The 19,481-nt window shown below is 34.4% G+C and overlaps 1 protein-coding gene across 5 annotated transcripts in view; it reads right to left on the reverse strand.

Annotated features, from left to right (window-relative positions):
• Window positions 1-19,481, reverse strand: part of NEXN (nexilin F-actin binding protein) — a 52,635-nt gene that overhangs the window by 16,653 nt on the left and 16,501 nt on the right. For 2 of the 5 annotated variants that reach the window (XM_065910624.1, XM_065910633.1), the window contains exons 2-9: window positions 13,580-13,658; window positions 12,120-12,311; window positions 11,831-11,909; window positions 11,597-11,745; window positions 7,158-7,199; window positions 5,776-5,973; window positions 5,507-5,683; window positions 3,627-3,815 (exon numbers count right to left, since the gene is read on the reverse strand). In XM_065910624.1, the coding sequence (XP_065766696.1) occupies window positions 3,627-3,815; window positions 5,507-5,683; window positions 5,776-5,973; window positions 7,158-7,199; window positions 11,597-11,745; window positions 11,831-11,909; window positions 12,120-12,311; window positions 13,580-13,606 (1,053 nt within the window). In that variant the 5' untranslated portion in view covers window positions 13,607-13,658. The remainder of the gene's footprint in view (window positions 1-3,626; window positions 3,816-5,506; window positions 5,684-5,775; window positions 5,974-7,157; window positions 7,200-11,596; window positions 11,746-11,830; window positions 11,910-12,119; window positions 12,312-13,579; window positions 13,659-19,481) is intronic. The other 3 variants (XM_065910648.1, XM_065910655.1, XM_065910640.1) reach the window with 2 other exon arrangements.

Here is a 19,481-nt window from a genome sequence, read left to right on the forward strand (position 1 = left end):
TGGAATATATTAATAGGAGAGAGCAGAGAAAGGAAAGGAGAGGGGTAACGTGTTTCATACAGTGTTTATGAAGTTCCAGAGATCACAGCATAGCATTTTGAAGAAATGGAAAGAAATTTAGTATGTCTGGAACAAACACGGCAGATTAACAAAGAATCAAAAAATGAAACGAGAAAATACTGGGGCAAGATTGTAAAGAAATTTGTTTTAAAATTGTAGTGTTTGGATTTTTGCTTTAATGGAAATAGAAAATTTTTAAGCAAAGTAGTAACAAAATCAAATTAACTTCTTTTTTTAAAGAACAGTTCAGTTCAGTTGCTCAGTCGTGTCCGACTCTTTTCGACCCCATAGACTACAGCCCGCCAAGCCTCCTTTCCATCACCAACTCCCAGAGTTTACACACTCATGTCCATCATGTTGGTGATGCCATCCAACCATCTCATGCTCTGTCATCCCCTTCTTCTCCTGCCTTCAATCTTTCGCAGCGTCAGGGTCTTTTCAAATGAGTCAGCTTTTTGCATCAGGTGGCCAAAGTATTGGAGTTTCAGCTTCAACATCAGTCCTTCCAATGAACACCCAGGACTGATCTCCTTTAGGATGGACTGGTTGGATCTCCTTGCAGTCCAAGGAACTCTCAAGAGTCTTCTCCAACACCACAGTTCAAAAGCATCAATTCTTCGGTGCTCAGCTTTCTTTATAGTCCAACTCTCGCATCCATACATGACTAATGGAAAAACAATAGCTGACAAAGTAATGTCTCTGCTTTTTAATATGCTGTCTAGGTTGGTCATAACTTTCCTTCCAAGGAGTAAACGTCTTTTAATTTCATGGCTGCAGTCACCATCTGCAGTGATTTTGGAGCCCAAAAAACTAAAGTCTGACACTGTTTCCACTGTCTCCCCATCTATCTGCCATGAAGTGATGGGACCAGATGCCATGATCTTAGTTTTCTGAATGTTGAGCTTTAAGTCAACTTTTTCACTCTCCTCTTTCACTTTCATCAAGAGGCTCTTTAGTTCTTCTTCACTCCCTGCCATAAGGGTGGTGTCATCTGCATATCTGAGGTTAGTGATATTTCTCCCAGCAATCTTGATTCCTCTAACCCAGCAGTTCACATGATGTACTCTGCATAGAAGTTAAATAAGCAGGGTGACAATATGCAGCCTTGACGTACTCCTTTTCCTATTTGGAACCAGTCTGTTGTTCCATGTCCAGTTCTAACTGTTGCTTCCTGACCTGCATACAGATTTCTCAAGAGGCAGGTCAGGTGGTCTGGTATTCCCATCTCTTAAAGAATTTTCCACAGTTTATTGTGATCCACACAGTCAAAGGCTTTGGCATAATCAATAAGGCAGAAATAGATGTTTTTGTGGAACTCTCTTGCTTTTTTGATGATCCAACAGATGTTGGCAATTTGACCTCTGGTTCCTCTGCCTTTTCTAAATCCAGCTTGACATCTGGAAGTTCACAGTTCACATACTGTTGAAGCCTGGCTTGGAGAATTTTGAGCATTACTCTGCTAGCATGTAAGATGAGTACAATTGTGCAGTAGTTGAGCATTCTTTGGCATTGCCTTTCTTTGGAATTGGAATGAAAACTGACCTTTTCCAGTCTTGTGGCCACTGCTGAGTTTTAGAAGTTTGCTGGCGTATTAAGTGCAGCACTTATGCAGCATCATCTTTTAGGCTTTGAAATAGCTCAACTGGAATTCCATCACCTCCACTAGCTTTGTTCGTAGTGATGCTTCCTAAGGCCCACCTGACTTCACATTCCAGGATGTCTAACTCTAGGTGAACGATCACCCCATCATGATTATCTGGGTCATGAAGATCTTTTTTGTACAGTTCTTCTGTGTATTCTTGCCACCACTTCTTAATATCTTCTGCTTCTGTTAGGTTCATACCATTTCTGTCCTTTAGCGAGCCCATCTTTGCATGAAATGTTCCCTTGGTATCTCTAATTTTCTTGAAGAGATCTCTAGTCTTTCCCATTCTATTGTTTTCCTCTACTTTGCACTGATCACTGAGGAGGGCTTTCTTATCTCTCCTCGCTATTCTCTGGAACTCTGCATTCCAATGAGTAAATCTTTCCTTTTCTCCTTTGCTTTTTGCTTTTCTTCTTTTCACAGCTATTTGTAAGGCCTCCTCAGACAGCCATTTTGCTTTTTTGCATTTCTTTTTCTTGGGGATGGTCTTGATCCCTGTCTCCTGTACAATGTCATGAACTTCCGTCCATAGTTTCATCAGGAGAACTCTCCTGGCTTTATGGGCTTCCCTGGTGGCTCAGATGGTAAAGAGTCTGCCTGCAGTGGGGGAGACCTGGGTTCAGTCCCTGGGTCAGGAAGATCTCCTGGAGAAGGAAATGGCAACCCACTCCAGTATTCTTGCCTGGAAAATCCCATGGACGGAGGATCCTGGCAGGCTACAGTCCAGGGGTTGCAATGAGTCGGACACGACTGAGCGACTTCACTTTCTTTCTTTCTTTCCTGGCTTTATAGGAAAGAATAGATTATAGGCAAGAAAGCAAATTAATTAGGAGTTGGCCTGAGGCAAGGGGTAACAGTGACCTGCATTATAGTAGTACCAGTAGAAAGTGCTGGGAAAGATTGAAGGCAAAAGGAGGAGAAGAGGGCGGCAGAGGATGAGATGGTTAGATAGCATCACTGACTCAATGGACATGAATCTAAGCAAACTCCGGGAGATGGTGAAGGGAAGGGAAGGCTGGTGTGCTACAGTCCATAGAGTCACAGAGTCAGACATAACTTAGCAACTGAACAACAGTGGGAAATGGGGGAATTTTTAGAGTTATATATAGGAAATGAGACTTAGTGAGTGAGTGATTGGATATGAGGCACAAATGAGAGGTGGAAGTGCTTAAGGTTCTCAGGTCTGATTTAAGCATCTGTGTGGATAATGAGGCCAAAAAACACTTGGAATATGTGTCTGAAGCTCACCCAGACATAGGAAAAAAACCAAGTCATTATATGACTGAAGCGAATGAAAATGTTTCAAGAAGATTGTGCAGCATTCACATGTCAATGTACTTAAAAATAGAGTTTGTCAAATAATTATATATTTACAAATATTAAAATGGCATAAGAAGTATAAGTTTGTAGCAGAGTTAAGTTGGGTAGCAATATCCAGAGTGGTGATAAGCATTTTGGAGAGTTAAATAATTGTGATTAAATGGCTTTGGTCATTTAATGTATCCTGATGGGATGGAACTTGGAAAGAAAAGAGGGAAGGAAAGAAGGAGTAAGGAAGCGAAGGAGGAAATGCGGCTAGGTTCGAGAAAAGAATGGAGAGAATTGAAGGGAAGGTGGGGCTAGGAAGCCCCCTCCCTCCTAGCTTAGATACTTAGTTCTGGGAAACACACCTTCTCAAAGAAGGAAGATAATATATGCTAGGCAGAGCAATTTAATCAGAACCTTTTCAACATGGTACTGAAGCAAACATCTTTAACTGATGGTATTATGCCATAGGAGACTTTTAAAAACATATATGCCATCCCTACTTTTGGCACAACTTCCAGAAATAATAGGGTATTCCCCTCAGTTGAATGCTTTCTCCTAACATACTCTAAAAAGCTGAATCCCAATGGCCACCTGCAGTCACATTCTGTCTTACCATGCTTCTCCTTGCTTCAGCAAATGCCTTCTTTTCTTCCTCTATTCTTCTTCTGGCATCTTCTTCTGCTTTCCTTTTTTCATCTTCTCTCCTTTGTCTTTCTATTTCTTCAAAACTGAGCTTGAGTTTACCAGGGCGGTACCCTTTAAAAATGTTTTCTGTGTCTTGGTTTTCCTCCTCTTCATTTATCTATCCAACAAACAACTCATTATTAAGAAATGAGATTCATCAAAGACAGGAACGAATTACCAATCGAAAGGCACAGACTCAGTCACCTCACATAAGGGACCAGAATCTCCTTCCTTTATATAATTCAAAAAGTATGAATCTAATATTTCATCTAATATTCTAATTAATATTAGATTAATATTCTAATTCAGAATCTAATATTCAAAAAATATGAATCTAATATGATTCCAAAAAATCTAAGCTGGAAAAATTACGGGTTATTTAAAAGTGTGTGTATGTACTTTAATTGAGGTTCAAGTATACACACACAGTCTCTTTGATAATAAATTAAAGTCATTCTGTAATTTTCATAGATTTTTTTTTTACTATGAACTATGGTAATTAAATGGGTAAAATATCTGGAGCTATTTTATATACAATTCAAATTTAATTATTTTATAATTAATATAATATGAATTAAATTAATTACTCATTGAAATTTATGATTTAATTAATTAATGATATTACTATGTCTTTTCACTAAATTGACCACCAGTGATATCTAAAATGTGTAGATATCCAACTATAACTGCCCAAAAGTAACAATATTTTCAAACAAAATATCTAGAAAATTTTAATTTTGGAGGTACAGTCCTTAGAACATCATTATTTAAAGTTGATCAAGGAAGTCTGAAAGCTTAAAAGATTATATATGTTCCATTCTTCGGTTCTTGCAATGAGATTTGGAATCAGTGTTTTCTTATTTCAGTTTTATTTTTTGTTGGTAAATCTGTTACTGTGGTAGCAGTTAATGACTTTAAAGCACTTATTGGGAGTTCCCTAGCGGCCCAGTGGTTAGGATTCTGCACTTCCATTGCAGGGTGCACAGGTTCAATCCCTGGAGAAGGAACTAAGATCCTGCAAGCTCCACTGTGTGGTCAAAAAGATAAAAATTACAAAATAAAAGTGAATAAAAAATAAGACACTTCTTATACGCTAGATGCTAATTGCTTTCTGTGTTAACTCATTTAATGATTTAAGAAGTAGGCCCAATTATTTTCACCATTTTACAAATGGGGAAAGATATAGAGAGGTTAAATAACTTGTATGTGGATACACATTTAATAAATGTTAGATATATGAATCCAGGCAGTCTGGCTCCAAAGTCCATGTTCTTAACCACTTAGATTGTATACATTTACACACACACGTATGTTCAGTATATACGTGTGTGTGTGTGTGTATGCACACATTGACACTAAGTGTATACTTAATGATTAGACTTCAAAGTGTGCTGCACCAGGCTGCTAAACACACTGCAGACTGAACTAACAGATAGAGTTGAATAATTATTCTGTTGAATAAATATTTTGCATATTTATAAAAATTATACAAATAAAAATTTGGAGAATATTAGATAAAATATCCAAAAATGAAAACTAGAACATAATATGGATGCATATTATATATGGAATATGTATACAGTTTCAAAATCAGACCCTTCTACATAGAAAATCTCCTTAAATTTATAGCAATGAACCTTTCCAAATCCAGCTACCTCTCTTAATATTGAATGCTTTACAGATAGCATTTATATAATATTATACATATAATTTATATAATATTGTAATATATGAATATTATATATCACAATATAATTATGTATTATAATCCACATATATAAATGTCACATATACATCAGTTTGTTTTACCATTTGCCGCCTTGCTTCTTCAAAAGCACGCCTCTCTTCTTCTAAACGTTTTCTTGCTTCCTCCTCAGCTTGCTTCCTTCGGTTTTCTTGTCTTTGTCTTTCCAATTCTTCAAAAGTCAGTTTCAATTTTCCAGAAGAAAGTGATTCTTTTTTTGCCTCACTTTCTAGTTCATCATCCTAAGAAAACATAATGAAAACCTACCCGTTAATCATAAAAGGATATGATTTGAATCAACTTAACTTTTTATTTGTTCTTAAAAAAAAATTACCATGACCAACGAAAGACACTTTGCTTCCTTGAGAGATCGGCGTTGTTCTTCACATCTTATTCTTTTATCTTCTTCATACTTGACCCTTTCCTTCTCTTCTCGTTCTTTTTCTAGATCTTCAAAATTCTTTTTTATTTTTCCAGATGTTTTGTGTGATTTGACAGGTACCACTGTTACAAGCAGTGACTCATCTCCTTCCTAATTTATAAAATAGGTGATTAGCATATTTCTTCCATATCAAAATTTAGATTCCACGGGACATTACTTCCATCATTGGTGGATTTCATTACATTGCTATCAATGCTATGAAGAACAAAAATATAGTTTTTATGGATTACTATTAAATAGCTCTTTCTCTGAATTCATTGTACATTATGAATTAATCTTACTGAAATCCACTGCTGACAAGGTTCAAGAAGCATCCTTTTTCCTAGAAGATGGTGTTAATACAGTGTTCAGATAAAACCGTGTGACATTATCTGAATTTCGCTATCATGCACTCATCCCACAAAAGGTAATGTGCATGTGAGCATACTCTCAATCAATTTGATGGTGGACAGATTCAGTTTAAACACACAAGAAAGCTTTCTGCATATGGCTTTTCTCTCCATGTAAGTTTTTAAATACTTAATAAAACCAACATTTAGTGAGAAAAAAAACAACAGTATTTCCAAGTGATCTAGAAAACATTTATATTATAGACAAAACTCTTTGGCATTTGGTCCTATTCACATATTCTTAAACTTGTTTTTGAAATTCATTTTAATTAGTTCTTTTACATCATCTATTATTGCCTCTGAACTTTTTTGAAAAACAAAGTGAAGAATTATAATTTGTAACATAGGCCCCTGAAGTAAAACTGCTTCCAATTTATTTGTCTGTACTTCTAGGCACACCGTCAAATTGATTGATCTTTAACTTTGTATGTTAGATTAGAAGAGATCTAAAACTATTGTGGTTGTTGAACATTCCTTCATGGCAATAGATATTGTACTCTCTGCTAGTATGTAATAACCAAAACAAACTATCAGGAACTCTGAGGAAAGAAGACAAACGATGAAAAGAAAAATGCATTTTTCAACATTAGCTTTCAACAGTCTCAACTATTAGTAACAGTTCAAGAAATGTATAGTCTTGGCAGAGTATTTCAGACTCCGATTTGTGCCTCTACTTGAACCATGAGAGCAAAAACATACTTTTCTCCAAAAACACTAAGCTATAGTGTTTGAAAGTGCAAAAGTATGACCTTGCTTTGCAAAATATTTTTGTCCTTTTTCTTGTTGCTATATTCATAATAAAACTTTTAATTTTTTTAATTGAAAGATTATTTGTGAACCAGATAATTTTAGGTGAATGTTTCATTAAAGGAAATGTCCATTTACCTCTGGTGCTGATTCAGTTTCCGTATTGTTTATGTCCTCAATCTATTGAATAAGAATTTCATATCATTACATTACATCAGATTTCTGAGTTTTGCTTTAAACATATAACTGAAAAGTAATTTAGTTGTGATTTATGGTAAATTTTCAAAATTTAGAATTTTGGAAGTATTTTTATGTTGCTCCAAATTAGCCAATTATGTCCTTTTAAATAGAGATTAAACCTTCTACTAGTTTTTGTATTTTGATATCAATATCTTGGGAACATTATATTAAGAAAAAATTAAAATAAAGCCTACCTTTGTAATTCTGGAATTTGAATAACAGACCAAGCTCTTACAACATGGCTGTGAGCTTACAACCAACAGTTATTAAATAAACAAGCAATTTAAACTGAGATACAGAAACATTTCTCCATTCTCTGCCACAATGAAAGGAAAATCTATCATTAGCAACCAAATAATCATCATGACTGTATTTTACAATATGGCCAAAATATAACTGACACAATAATGAAGTGCAGTGAAAGGTATAGGCTTTCACATGTCTAGTTTAGAAGGAAAAACAATCATAATTGTTTATTAAATATTTTGACCAGATCTATATAGGAAAGACCCTCATTCAAAAGGAGGGAGCTCCATATGGCCAGTGAGGTTAGCAAGCTAATGTATATAACAGAGTGAGAAATGACAGAAAGATGACTTAAATAGCACAGTGTTTGAAGTCTCAGGAAAAAGAAACATAAACAATGGGAAAATGAAAAAGTTAGAAAGTAAAAATTCAAATTGTTTACTGTTTTAATTTGATTTCTAACACCAGTGAAAGAATCTGGAAGTAGTCTGTTCCTCACTCAGGCTAAGGGAATTCGGCTGTACATTGCTCATGCTAGGAACTGGGCTGGTTTAATCCCTATTCTCTCATCATCCCTCTTTTCTACAGTCTCCATCAAGGGAGAAATTATGCATTTTACTAAGATATCAAATTTCTTGAAAAATAAATTATTCTGAACAAATTGTATTTTAAAAATAAATTTATTGTGTATTTTAATAATTTATTTTAAATAGTTTTGTTCAGAATAATTTGCTTTGTTATGGAAGTATCTATTATACTGATTTGCTGTGTAAATGATGAAACTTTTATTGAATGATAAATGATACTATGAAAAATTCTAGTAGACCTATAATAAAATAATTATAAAATTATTTCCCTTCAAAAGAGTGATAATAATTACCCCACAATTTGTGTTAATCTCAATAAAAATTTCTAGGAGGTATGGTGAGAAGTGAGAAATTGAGAGCATAGGGGAAAAATTCTAAATTTTTTAACCCCAGATTTCTTTTTCTTGGTGCTACCACCTTTTCAGATTTTTATTAGCTTGCACTAGATAATAAACTATTGTGTTGGCCAAAAAATTCATTTGGGTTTTTCTGTAAGCTGGCTCTAGTAGCATTTAGTTGCCTTTAACTTCATTTGAAACAATTTTGTTAGATTGTATTGTGACAGTTGTCATATCTGGGTGCATTCAGTTCAATTACAGTGCTAATTTTCAGAAGCTACCATGGAAGAGTTGCTTCCCAACACTTCCTTTTGATTCATGGGGGGAAAAACTCCTCTTGCTCCTTCCCAAATCAACTTCCTTGCTCCCTTTTCTCTTTAACAGCTCAGTCTCCCACTAATAACTTCTTTTTTTCTACTTTCATAGATGTTAACGTTGTCCATCAAAATACCCTAGACGATAACTAGATTATACCAAATTAAGATCTCCCCCAAATTTTATTGGTGTTTGATTCCAACATGCTGTATACAAAATATTTCTATTTTTAATTCATCATAATAAGAAGGGGATGACAGAGGATGAAATAGTTGGATGGCATCACCATCTCAATGGACATGAGTTTGAGCAAGCTCCAGGAGATGGTGAAGGACAGGGAAGCCTGGTGTGCTGCAGGCCATGGGGTTGCCAGGAGTTGGACATGACTGAACAACAAAAATAATCTAGAATCTTAGAACTGGTAATTATTTCAAACATTATTCAACTACTCGTCTGACTCAAAAATCCTATCTATAGTAATGGACTTATACAAGATGATTTTTCATTAAGACTCTTCTTAACTACCTATATCATGCTTTACTTCTTATATTCAAAGATAGATAAAATTTTATTAGATTTGAGTGGAAAACTTAATTAGGTTTTAAAATTAGATTTCCCATATTTACAAAATGAAATTACTATTAATGCTTTATATTGCTCTACCCACATATTCTCAAATAATTCAATAGGCTAAAATTTTTATTAACCAAGATTCTCTTGCCATGCAGTATCTACGGTTACTAAAGTGGTTCTTTTTAATGATTAGCTTTTTTCCATTTCTTTCTGAGTACCCTATGTCTTCATCACATTCAAATTCACCTCTTCAACACATACATAGTTCTTTGCGAAACCACTGCCTGCATATTCAGTTCATGGGGTTGTAGTGGGTCTCAAAGTCTAGTGTGTAATCAGTGCTTCTTGGAAAAGAACACAAGATTTAAAAGTAGTAGACTAACCCCATGTGTATACTCTATTTCCTGCCAAGCACCATATATTTTAATTATATGTTTTACTATAATTTTATTATGTTCTTTTACAATTTGCATTATAAATATAATTATATATAGTGATATGTTTTATATTTATAACACATAACCTAAAATGTTCATTTTTTAATAATTGTGCTCCCTTCTGAAATTTCACTTCAAAATGAATCCTAATCTTTGATGACTGGAGGTGACAGAGGTAAAGTATGCCATTCTCTCTTTATACAAAGAGATATGAAGTAATAAAATATAGAAAATCCCAATTCTTTTCTATAATTTCATCTGGCATGTATCATTATTTGACACCATACAAATGGCTACTTGCGCCATAAGAGTGGTTATTCACAAAGTCAGAGTAAATAAATTTCCTTGACATGCAAATATGGCATATGCTTTGCCTTCTTTGTCACTTTTCTGTTTGTTTTGGGGTTTTTGTTTGTTTGTTTGGCCATGCTGTGCAGCTTGTCAGATCTTAGCTCCTTGACCAAGGATTGAACCTGGGCTCCCAGCAGAGAAAGCGCTGAGTCCTAACCACTGGACTGCCAGGGAAGTCCCTGTCACTTTTTTCAGAAGAGTTGTAGGAACTGAAAGAAGCACAGCAAACAGATTTAAGACACTTAAAGCAAAGGCAAAAAGAGCCAAGTACAACCTCACAGTAAACATGGTTATGAGAGAGACAATATACTGTGAAGATTATATTAGGGAAATTGTTAAAATGTTGATGAGAGAGGGGAAAACTAAAATGGCTTCATGACATTTTATTTATATGTACTACTATTTAGGTGAAACATCCATTTATAGCCCTCTTACTTTGTACCAGGCACTGTCCTAAATGCTTGCATTTATTAACTCATATAATCTTAATAAAAACTCTGATAAATGCCATTATTGTACTAGTTGAGTCTCACTAAAATCAGTATATTAATCATCTCTTTTGATCCTACAATATAGATAAGGTTAAAGTAAATAATCAATATAACTGTCTTCTGGCATTTTTTTCAATTCTATGACTACAGATCATTTATAATATAAAACAAATATCAATATATTAGAGAAATTTTTGTGAACTGATCAGTTCTTTACTTAATAAAATGTTAATTTTGACTATTAGAATTTCAAGTTTCTACGTCATTATAATCATTAATCATTCTGAGAGATTAACTTTTTTTGGAACTTAGATTCTTGAGTATTTTAAAATCTTTACCAGCCTCTAAGTTCTCATCCTTTGAGCAGAAAATATATGGGAATTTTAAGTTCATTAAGAGATTCTATAAAATCATAGTAATAATGTCTTTCTTCTAGTTTGTCCTTCATGGCTATGGGCATCAGGAATGGCTACGTGAAGGACATGACTGTCACATGTATCTCCCCTCTCCTACTACCATCCCCAACTTGCTAATAATACCATTATTGAATAAAATGTGATTTAATTTTGTTACATGTTACAAATAATTGAGTAGGAAGATATTCTAATTAAGCCTTAGTGCTTGGTAATAACCAGCAAGCACTTTTTATTGCTATTAAAAGATTAGCATTTTGTTACATGTCTGGATAATTTATGTGTGAATTTGCCTTATATCTTTGTAAAATTTTCTAATGTGTCAAGAAAAATATAGAATGTGGACAGAATAAGACAGTATATAACAAAAGTTATCTCAGTACTCAACCTTGAAATAGACACATTCTGCCCTTATCCTTCTAGGCATTCGATACTAAATATTGTGCTTAAGACCTTACTTTCATGCTAGCTGCTATTTAATAGGCTTATGTTATAATAAAACACTTTGATTAGGCAACATACTGGTTAGTTTTACTCTGTACAATTAGTTTCTGAAGCAATTACTGACTTAATATCTATTGTATACCTGCTCAGCCCTTCTTGCTAATTCACGCTGTATCTTCCTCTTCTCTAAAAGATCCTGCTCAATTCGGCGTTTTCGTTCCTCCTCCGTCCTCTTCCTCTGCTCCTCTTGTCTTTGTTTCTCCATTTCAGCAAATTTACCTTTAACAGTTCCTAGGAATATATGAAACAAGTTTGACATTTTGTTTTGTTTCCTTGTTTGCAGTTTTATTTACAATTTACCCCTCAAGTGCCTTACCTGTTAGCTTTGGGACATAAGCCTTTTCTACTTTAGAAGATACCTCTTCTTCATCATCAGAAGCAAGCATATCTTTAATCTAGATGGGTAAATAAATTAATATGAACATGTCCAAACTTCATACTAAGTCATATTATATGCAGAGTTTGAAATTAGCTTATAAATGCAGAAAATATTTTAAGTACAGTTAATATGAAATGTGGTTAATGTGAATAATAAATAAAATGTGAATTTAAATGATGAAAATGAATATTTGCACAAGAATGAAATAAAAATAAAATAAAATAACCTCCTGCTTTCTCCTGTTCCATTCTCTCTCTCTAATATATTGTTCTTTTCTTCTTTGCTTTTCGTCTCTAGATCTCCTTTGATTTCTTTCTTCCCTTGCTCTCTGCATGGCTTCAAACTTATCCTTTACATCACCCTTGCCAAGTTTTGGCACATAGGTTTTTGGTATAGGTTTAGATGAAGAAAGCAGAATCTTCATTAGAAGAAAATAAAGAGAAGAAAGTTAAAAAATAAGAGAGGAAGAAATTAGGTAAAGATAGATCAGAATAAGCAATATAAGAAATATTTATCAAAACAGAATATAGAAATGAGTTTGAAACCTTTATTTGTATAAGAATCTGATTAGATACCTTCTAAAATCTAAGTATGAAAGATGATATTGCAGAAAATATGAGAGTAAAATGTTACTAATATATTGCAACGAAATCCCATTTTGTATATGTTCCACTGAAGCTGAAAGCTGGAAAAATATAAACATTGAAGACTGGATTCCAATTCAAAACAACCTGTATTCTACTGACCTATTTCATTATTAAAGATTCAAATTTTACATTGCTTGCTTAAAAGATACCAAGTCTAATTTTAGTAAGTTAGATAAGTTGAAAACAAAGCAAAAAACTTAAGCCTAATTTACATATTGATTTTCTTGCTTGTTTCTGTATCTAATATGAGAAAAACTGAAGAGTCTTTGCTTCTCATTTGGGTTGAGGTGAGCCATGGTCTTTGTGCACAAGCAGTGATTTTTGTTGTTACTACTGCTATACTGCCCATCTAGAACTTCTTTAAGCCAACACTGAAAATATATGAGAATGTTATATCATTCCAAGTAGGATGTGCTCTAAGGAGAAATTCCCAAATGACAAACAAGCTTTCCAAAGGAGGAGGAATCTGTTAAAAGACTGGAGAAACGGGTTTTCTCCATTCTGAAACCAGGAAAGCAAATTATTTTCATCTTTTTGAAAATTACACTGATCTCTAAAAGAAGTTTCAGTAAATAAAACTTCATCACCTCAGAACACCAAACTCCTTCTCCTAGTGATAATGGCAAGTTGATTAATTAACCTGTGGCATACACAGCCTCTATTTTATTTTCTACTTATGGTGTCATTGGTTTCTGGTAAGAGTATATGTCAATTCTGTTTTTTTTTTAATACTGAAAAAACAACTTCTAAGATATATCTTCTAAGATATATCATGTTAAAATTTACTCAAGATGCTAGCCATCACATCCACTTTACCATCACACACAAAATTTTATAGTCATGCTTCCTAGATAAGAATCCAAATGAAAATACTGGGCCCCAGACCAACCTGTGAATTTTCTCTCTTCTTATGTCTTACATCTTGACACTATGTTACTATGAACTTCTGCGGATGACCTTTCCACCAGTGGTCCTTCCAGCGGTTGTGCAGTCAGCTCTATGATTCCCCCATTTTTAACTTTTAAGTTAAAAAGCTTACCTCAGCCTTTTGGGAAATATCATTCATGTTTGCTCTATGTGGTCTTGGGGTGATTATGAAGCTTTGTAATTTTTTGCACCTGAAAAAAAATATTAGTATTGAGTAAGAATTTTTGATGACTTAATTTTTTAATGTGCTATATAAATATTTTTATAAAGAGAAATAGCACATTTATTACTCCTCAAAAAATATTGACATAATCTAAGCACATAATTAATTATAGTAACTCTCAGTTCTTTCCCTAAGATTTAGGGTATAGAAGGTATAAGGTGTATGGTATTAAAAAATCCTTATAAGTTAATAACCCAAAATAGTTTAGTGAATGTATCAAGTGCCTGTGCAAAGAATTTGTATTGTTACTGGATGTATTATTCTATAATTATTGAGGTCAAGGTGGTTGATCATGTTATTTGGATCTTCTATGTCTTTACTAATAAACATTTGTTTTGGTCTAGTTCTTAACCTATGTGGAATTGTCTATTCCTTTAATTCTATCATTTTTATTTCATGTAATTTCAAACTTTTAACAATGCATATGCATGCACGTCTGTACATATGCCATTCCCCTTTGCTGCCTACTTCGGTACTGACTGAACATTTTTTAGAATTTTATTTTAATTTGTCTATTGGCTTCAAACTTTTAATTTTTAAAAAATTCAAAGGTATAATAGACATACAGTAAGCTATACTCTTTGAAAGTGCACAGTTCAACAAGTTCTGACATATGTATATACCCAGGTCACTGTCACCACAATCAAGGTATAAATACATAGGGATTCCCTGGTGGTCCAGGGGTTAGAACTCAGCACTTTCACTGCTGTGGCCTGTGTCCAATCACTGGTTAGGAACCTGAGATCCCAGAAGCCACACAGTGCAACCAAAAAAAGAAGAAATAAAGAAAAGAACTGAATATATACTTACACCCAGAAAAGTATTCTCAGATCCCCTTAACCTCCCTTTTCTTTCAACTGTTCCCACCTCCATTCCTAGGCAGATAATGCTTTCTGTCATTTGTAGATTAGTTTAAATTTTCTATGAAAGGAATCATACAAGTATGTACTCTACTGTTCAGCTTCTTTCACCATGCATAATTATTTTGAGATTCATCCACGTCGTTGCATATGTCAAAAGTTCATTTCTTTTTATTACTGAATAATATTCCATTGTATGAAATACCAGAGTTAACCACTCTTAATCATTCATCTGCGGATGGACATTTAAGTTGTTTCCAATGACTACTACAAATAAAGCTGGTACGAATAGTCACGTACAAGTCTTTGTGTGGACATATGCTTTTTTATTTCTCTTGGGTAAATAAATGAATTATAATGACTAGGCCTTATGGTAAATATATGTTCAACTTTTAAAAGAACTGCCAAGTTGTTTTCTAAATGGCTGTAATATTTTATCTTCCCATGAATATTGTATGAGAGCTATACTTTCTCTGCATCTTTATCAACACTTAGTATCAATTCAGTTCAGTTCAGTCACTCAGTCGTGTCTGACTCTTTGTGACCCCATGAATCGCAGCACACCAGGCCTCCCTGTCCATCACCAACTCCCAGAGTTTACCCAAACTCATGTCCATCGAGTTGGTGATGCCATCCAGCCATCTCATTCTCTGTCGTCCCCTTCTCCTCCTGCCCCCAATCCCTCCCAGAATCAGGGTCCTTTCCAATGAGTCAACTCTTCGCATGAGGTGGCCAAAGTATTGGAGTTTCAGCTTCAGCATCAGTCCTTCTAATGAACACCCAGGACTTATCTCCTTCAGAATGGACTGGTTGGATCTCCCTGCAGTCCAAGGGACTCTCAAGAGTCTTCTCCAACACCACAGTTCAAAAGCATCAATTTTTCAGCACTCAGCTTTCTTCACAGTCCAACTCTCACATCCATACATGACCACTGGAAAAACCATAGCCTTGACCAGACGGACTTTTGTTGGCAAAGTAATGTCTCTGCTTTTTATGCTATCTAGTTTGGTCATAACTTTCCTTCTAAGGAGTCTTTTAATTTCATGGGTGCAATCACCATCTACAGTGATTTTGGAGCCCAAAAAAAGAAAGTCTGCTACTGTTTCCACTGTTTCCCCATCTATTTCCCATGAAGTGATGGAACCAGATGCCATGATCTTAGTTTTCTGAATGTTGAGCTTTACGCCAACTTTTTCACTCTCCTCTTTCACTTTCATCAAGAGGCTCTTTAGTTCTTCTTCACTTTCTGCCATAAGGGTGGTGTCATCTGCATATCTGAGGTTATTGATATTGTCCCGGCAATCTTGACATACATATATACATATGTATACATACATACATATACAGTCTTGACATACTCCTTTTCCTATTTGGAACCAGTCTGTTGTTCCACGTCCAGTTCTAACTGTTGCTTCCTGACCTGCAAATAGGTTTCTCAAGAGGCAGATCAGGTGATCTGGTATTCCAATCTCTTTCAGAATTTTCCACAGTTTATCATGACCCACACAGTCAAAGGCTTTGGCATAGTCAATAAAGCAGAAATAGATGTTTTTCTGGAACTCTCTTGCTATTTCTTTTTTTTTCTCTTGTTATTTCTATGATCCAGCAGATGTTGGCAATTTGATCTCTGATTCCTCTGCCTTTTCTAAAACCAGCTTGAACATCTGAAAGTTCACGGTTCACGTATTGCTGAAGCCTAGCTTGGAGAATTTTGAGCATTACTTTACTAGAGTGTGAGATGAGTGCAATTGTGCAGTAGTTTGAGCATTCTTTGGGATTGCCTTTCTTTGGGATTGGAATGAAAACTGACCTTTTCCAGTCCTGTTGCCACTGTTGAGTTTTCCAAATTTGCTGACATATTGCCTGCAGCATTTTCACCGTGTCATCTTTCAGGATTTGAAATAGCTCAACTGGAATTCCATCACCTCCACTAGCTTTGTTCGTGGTGATGATTTCTAAGGCCCACTTGACTTCACATTCCAGGATGTCTGGCTCTAGGTGAGTGATCACACCATCGTGATTATCTGGGTTGTGAAGATTTTTTTTGTACAGTTCTTCTGTGTATTCTTGCCACCTCTTCTTAATATTTTCTGCTTCTGTTAGGTTCATACAATTTCTGTCCTTTATTGAGTTCATCTTTGCATGAAATGTTTCCTTGGTATTTCTAATTTTCTTGAAGAGATCTCTAGTCTTTTCAATTCTGTTGTTTTCCTCTATTTCTTTGCATTGATAGACTTTATATTCCCAGGATAAAATTAATCATGCATTATCCTTTAACATACTGATAATTTGATAAAAACTTTTGAGAAGTTTTGCATCCATGTTTATAAAGCATATTGGTCTGCAGATTTTTTTTTTCTTACAACATCTGTTTTTGTTAACAGAGTAACACTGCTCTCGTAGAATGAGTTGAGAAGTATTTCCTTTTCTTTAATTTTCCCTAAGAAATTTCTTCCTTTTCTTTATGCTTCATGCAGAATTGGTATTAGTTTTTCCTTAAATGTTTGCAAGAACTTCCCAGTGAAGCCATCTGGGGCTAAAGTTTCCTTTTGTGGCAGGAGAAAATATGGTAGGAGGGAGGTGGACATGATTCCATGTAATTATTAACAAGTTCTTAACTTTGGTCATTTAGTAGGTCTGTGAGTGCTTACTATATATATTTTTTTTTTCAGAGTTCTAGGACTTTTAATTTGTCCCAAAATTGCTGAAGCAAAAATCATGATAAAACATTCTGCTTTCCTTTACACCCCCCAACGCAAAAAAAAAACAACAACTCCGTAGGAAAAAAATGGTTTTGTACATGGGAAGAAACAATATAACAGTAATTGCCCAATAAAAGTAGGTCATGCATGAATGAGAGTGTCATTAACCAAGGTTTGAGTAATCTATGCGCCTGAGATAAAAATAACAAACAGCTCTAGTTCTTTTCTCTTACCTGAGCCATTCTATTATATCTAGAGTTACCTATCAGATATTTCTTCCTGTATAACTTAACAAAACCCAGTCTTCATTGTCATAGCTTCTCAAGTTTTAGAGTTATTTATGGTTCATTCTTCTTCTACATCTCCTAATTTTAACAGATTATCACAATTTGTTAATGTTACTTTCAGATTTGTTCTTATGTATTAATTCACTATTTTCACTGCTCCAGTATTAACACAGCCTTCATCACCTCACAGTTTGATTACTACAATTTGATAATCAGACCTAAATCTAAATTCCAACTCTGTTGCTTCCTCGTTAGAATTAGATAACATGTAACATGTTATCTCAAGAATAATGCCTTACATTATTGGTATCAATAATTTTGATTGATTTCATTATTCATGTCTCCCTTACCCTTTTCAGCAAAAACCTACATTTCCCTGCCAGTGAGCATATATTCACATATTATTTATGCAATTTAAAATAATAATACAAAGGGGTATGATGAAAATTTGTGCAATCTCATGAGATTATAAGGACTGATCATTTTAGCTGAATTAATTGACCAGAAGGAATTTCAGGAAGTCTTTTTATCCTGGTGAAATTAAACTAAACAAAATTGTGTGGCTTGTTGATACTGAAGAATCAGGCTGTCAAGAGTAATCCTGGAGAATAAATGGATCCGTTAACCCTTGTCACCTCGTTAAAAAATAATTCACATTATATTTTGCCTTCTTTATAGATTCAGAATAAAATACTGATTTTTGAATTTAACATAAACAAAACCAATTAAAATAGTTTTTAAAGTGTCATTTCAATATTCTAAGCTCTCATTCTGAAAGTCTGTGAAAATGTGAATAGTACTAATGTTAACATTTTTGCTTAAAATATAAGCAAACTATCCTTTGCTGACAGTTTACTCTGTTCTGAACTTTGAGGATGAAAAAATTGTAGCAAAATAAGTTTATTAGCTTTTGTTTTTTAAGGTGTAAATTACAAACAAGTAGGGCCCATATCTCTTTCATAGTTTTAGGTTGAACAGAAAGATTTCAAAATTAAGCAGATAAATATTTGTAGGATTTATAGATAATTTTTAGAAGACATTACACTGCCTGGTAGAAACAATAGCAGGATTCCATCGCTATCTCTGTTCTCTTTCTGTGCTAAACCAGGGTTAAAGTTGTAAATTTGACTACATTTAGTTTATTAATTTTACAGGAAAAAATTCTGTTCCACAGTCATTGACTGTATTATATTCTCTCACTAGTACTATTATACTATCTCACTAGCACTATCTCACTAGTACATCCTTTTATCACAATATGAATAATTTATGATGATAATAATCCAAGCTAATAGTTATTGAGCCTTTACTGTGTGCCAGGTAATGTACCAACTGGCTAACAATCATTCTTTCACTTATTTTCCACAATAATCCTTTGAAGTGAATACTATTCTCAAACCCTATCTCAAAAAACTTTCCAGACGCAGTCATTTAAAATTTCTTAAAATATTAATGTGAGAAAAATGTCTTGGAGTTTCTCTAGTAGGATCTGAAGTCTTATGGAAATTGTTACAGAAAACTGAGACTTAGAAAAGTCAAGTAATTTGCCAAAGACCACACAAATAACGCGTGATGGACAAAGGGGACAGGGACTGGCAGTGTGACTCCTGAGTCTGCACTCTTACCCACTGTATTATGCTGATGCCAAGAGAGCAGCGCAACTGCTTTGTGTGGTGGGGACGAGCGGAATACCAACCGGCTTAGAAGCTTTGACTTACTTGTGTAATCAACAGAGCCTTTAATCCAATTATTTGAGAGCCACAATTCCAAGCAGTAGAAATATGTCGGAAGCTGAAAAGACATGATTAATGGTATTCTCTACATTTAGTGAATTTGTAATCTTTAGCTGGCAACTAGTAGCAGAATAGGGTGCTGGATAAATTGAAAAACAGGTATTTTGCCCTATGAGAGCATCACAGAGTTTTTATTTAAGTAGCTTATT

Source organism: Muntiacus reevesi, chromosome 1 (genome assembly GCF_963930625.1).
Source record: "Muntiacus reevesi chromosome 1, mMunRee1.1, whole genome shotgun sequence".
In the NCBI taxonomy this organism is placed as follows: domain Eukaryota; kingdom Metazoa; phylum Chordata; class Mammalia; order Artiodactyla; family Cervidae; genus Muntiacus; species Muntiacus reevesi.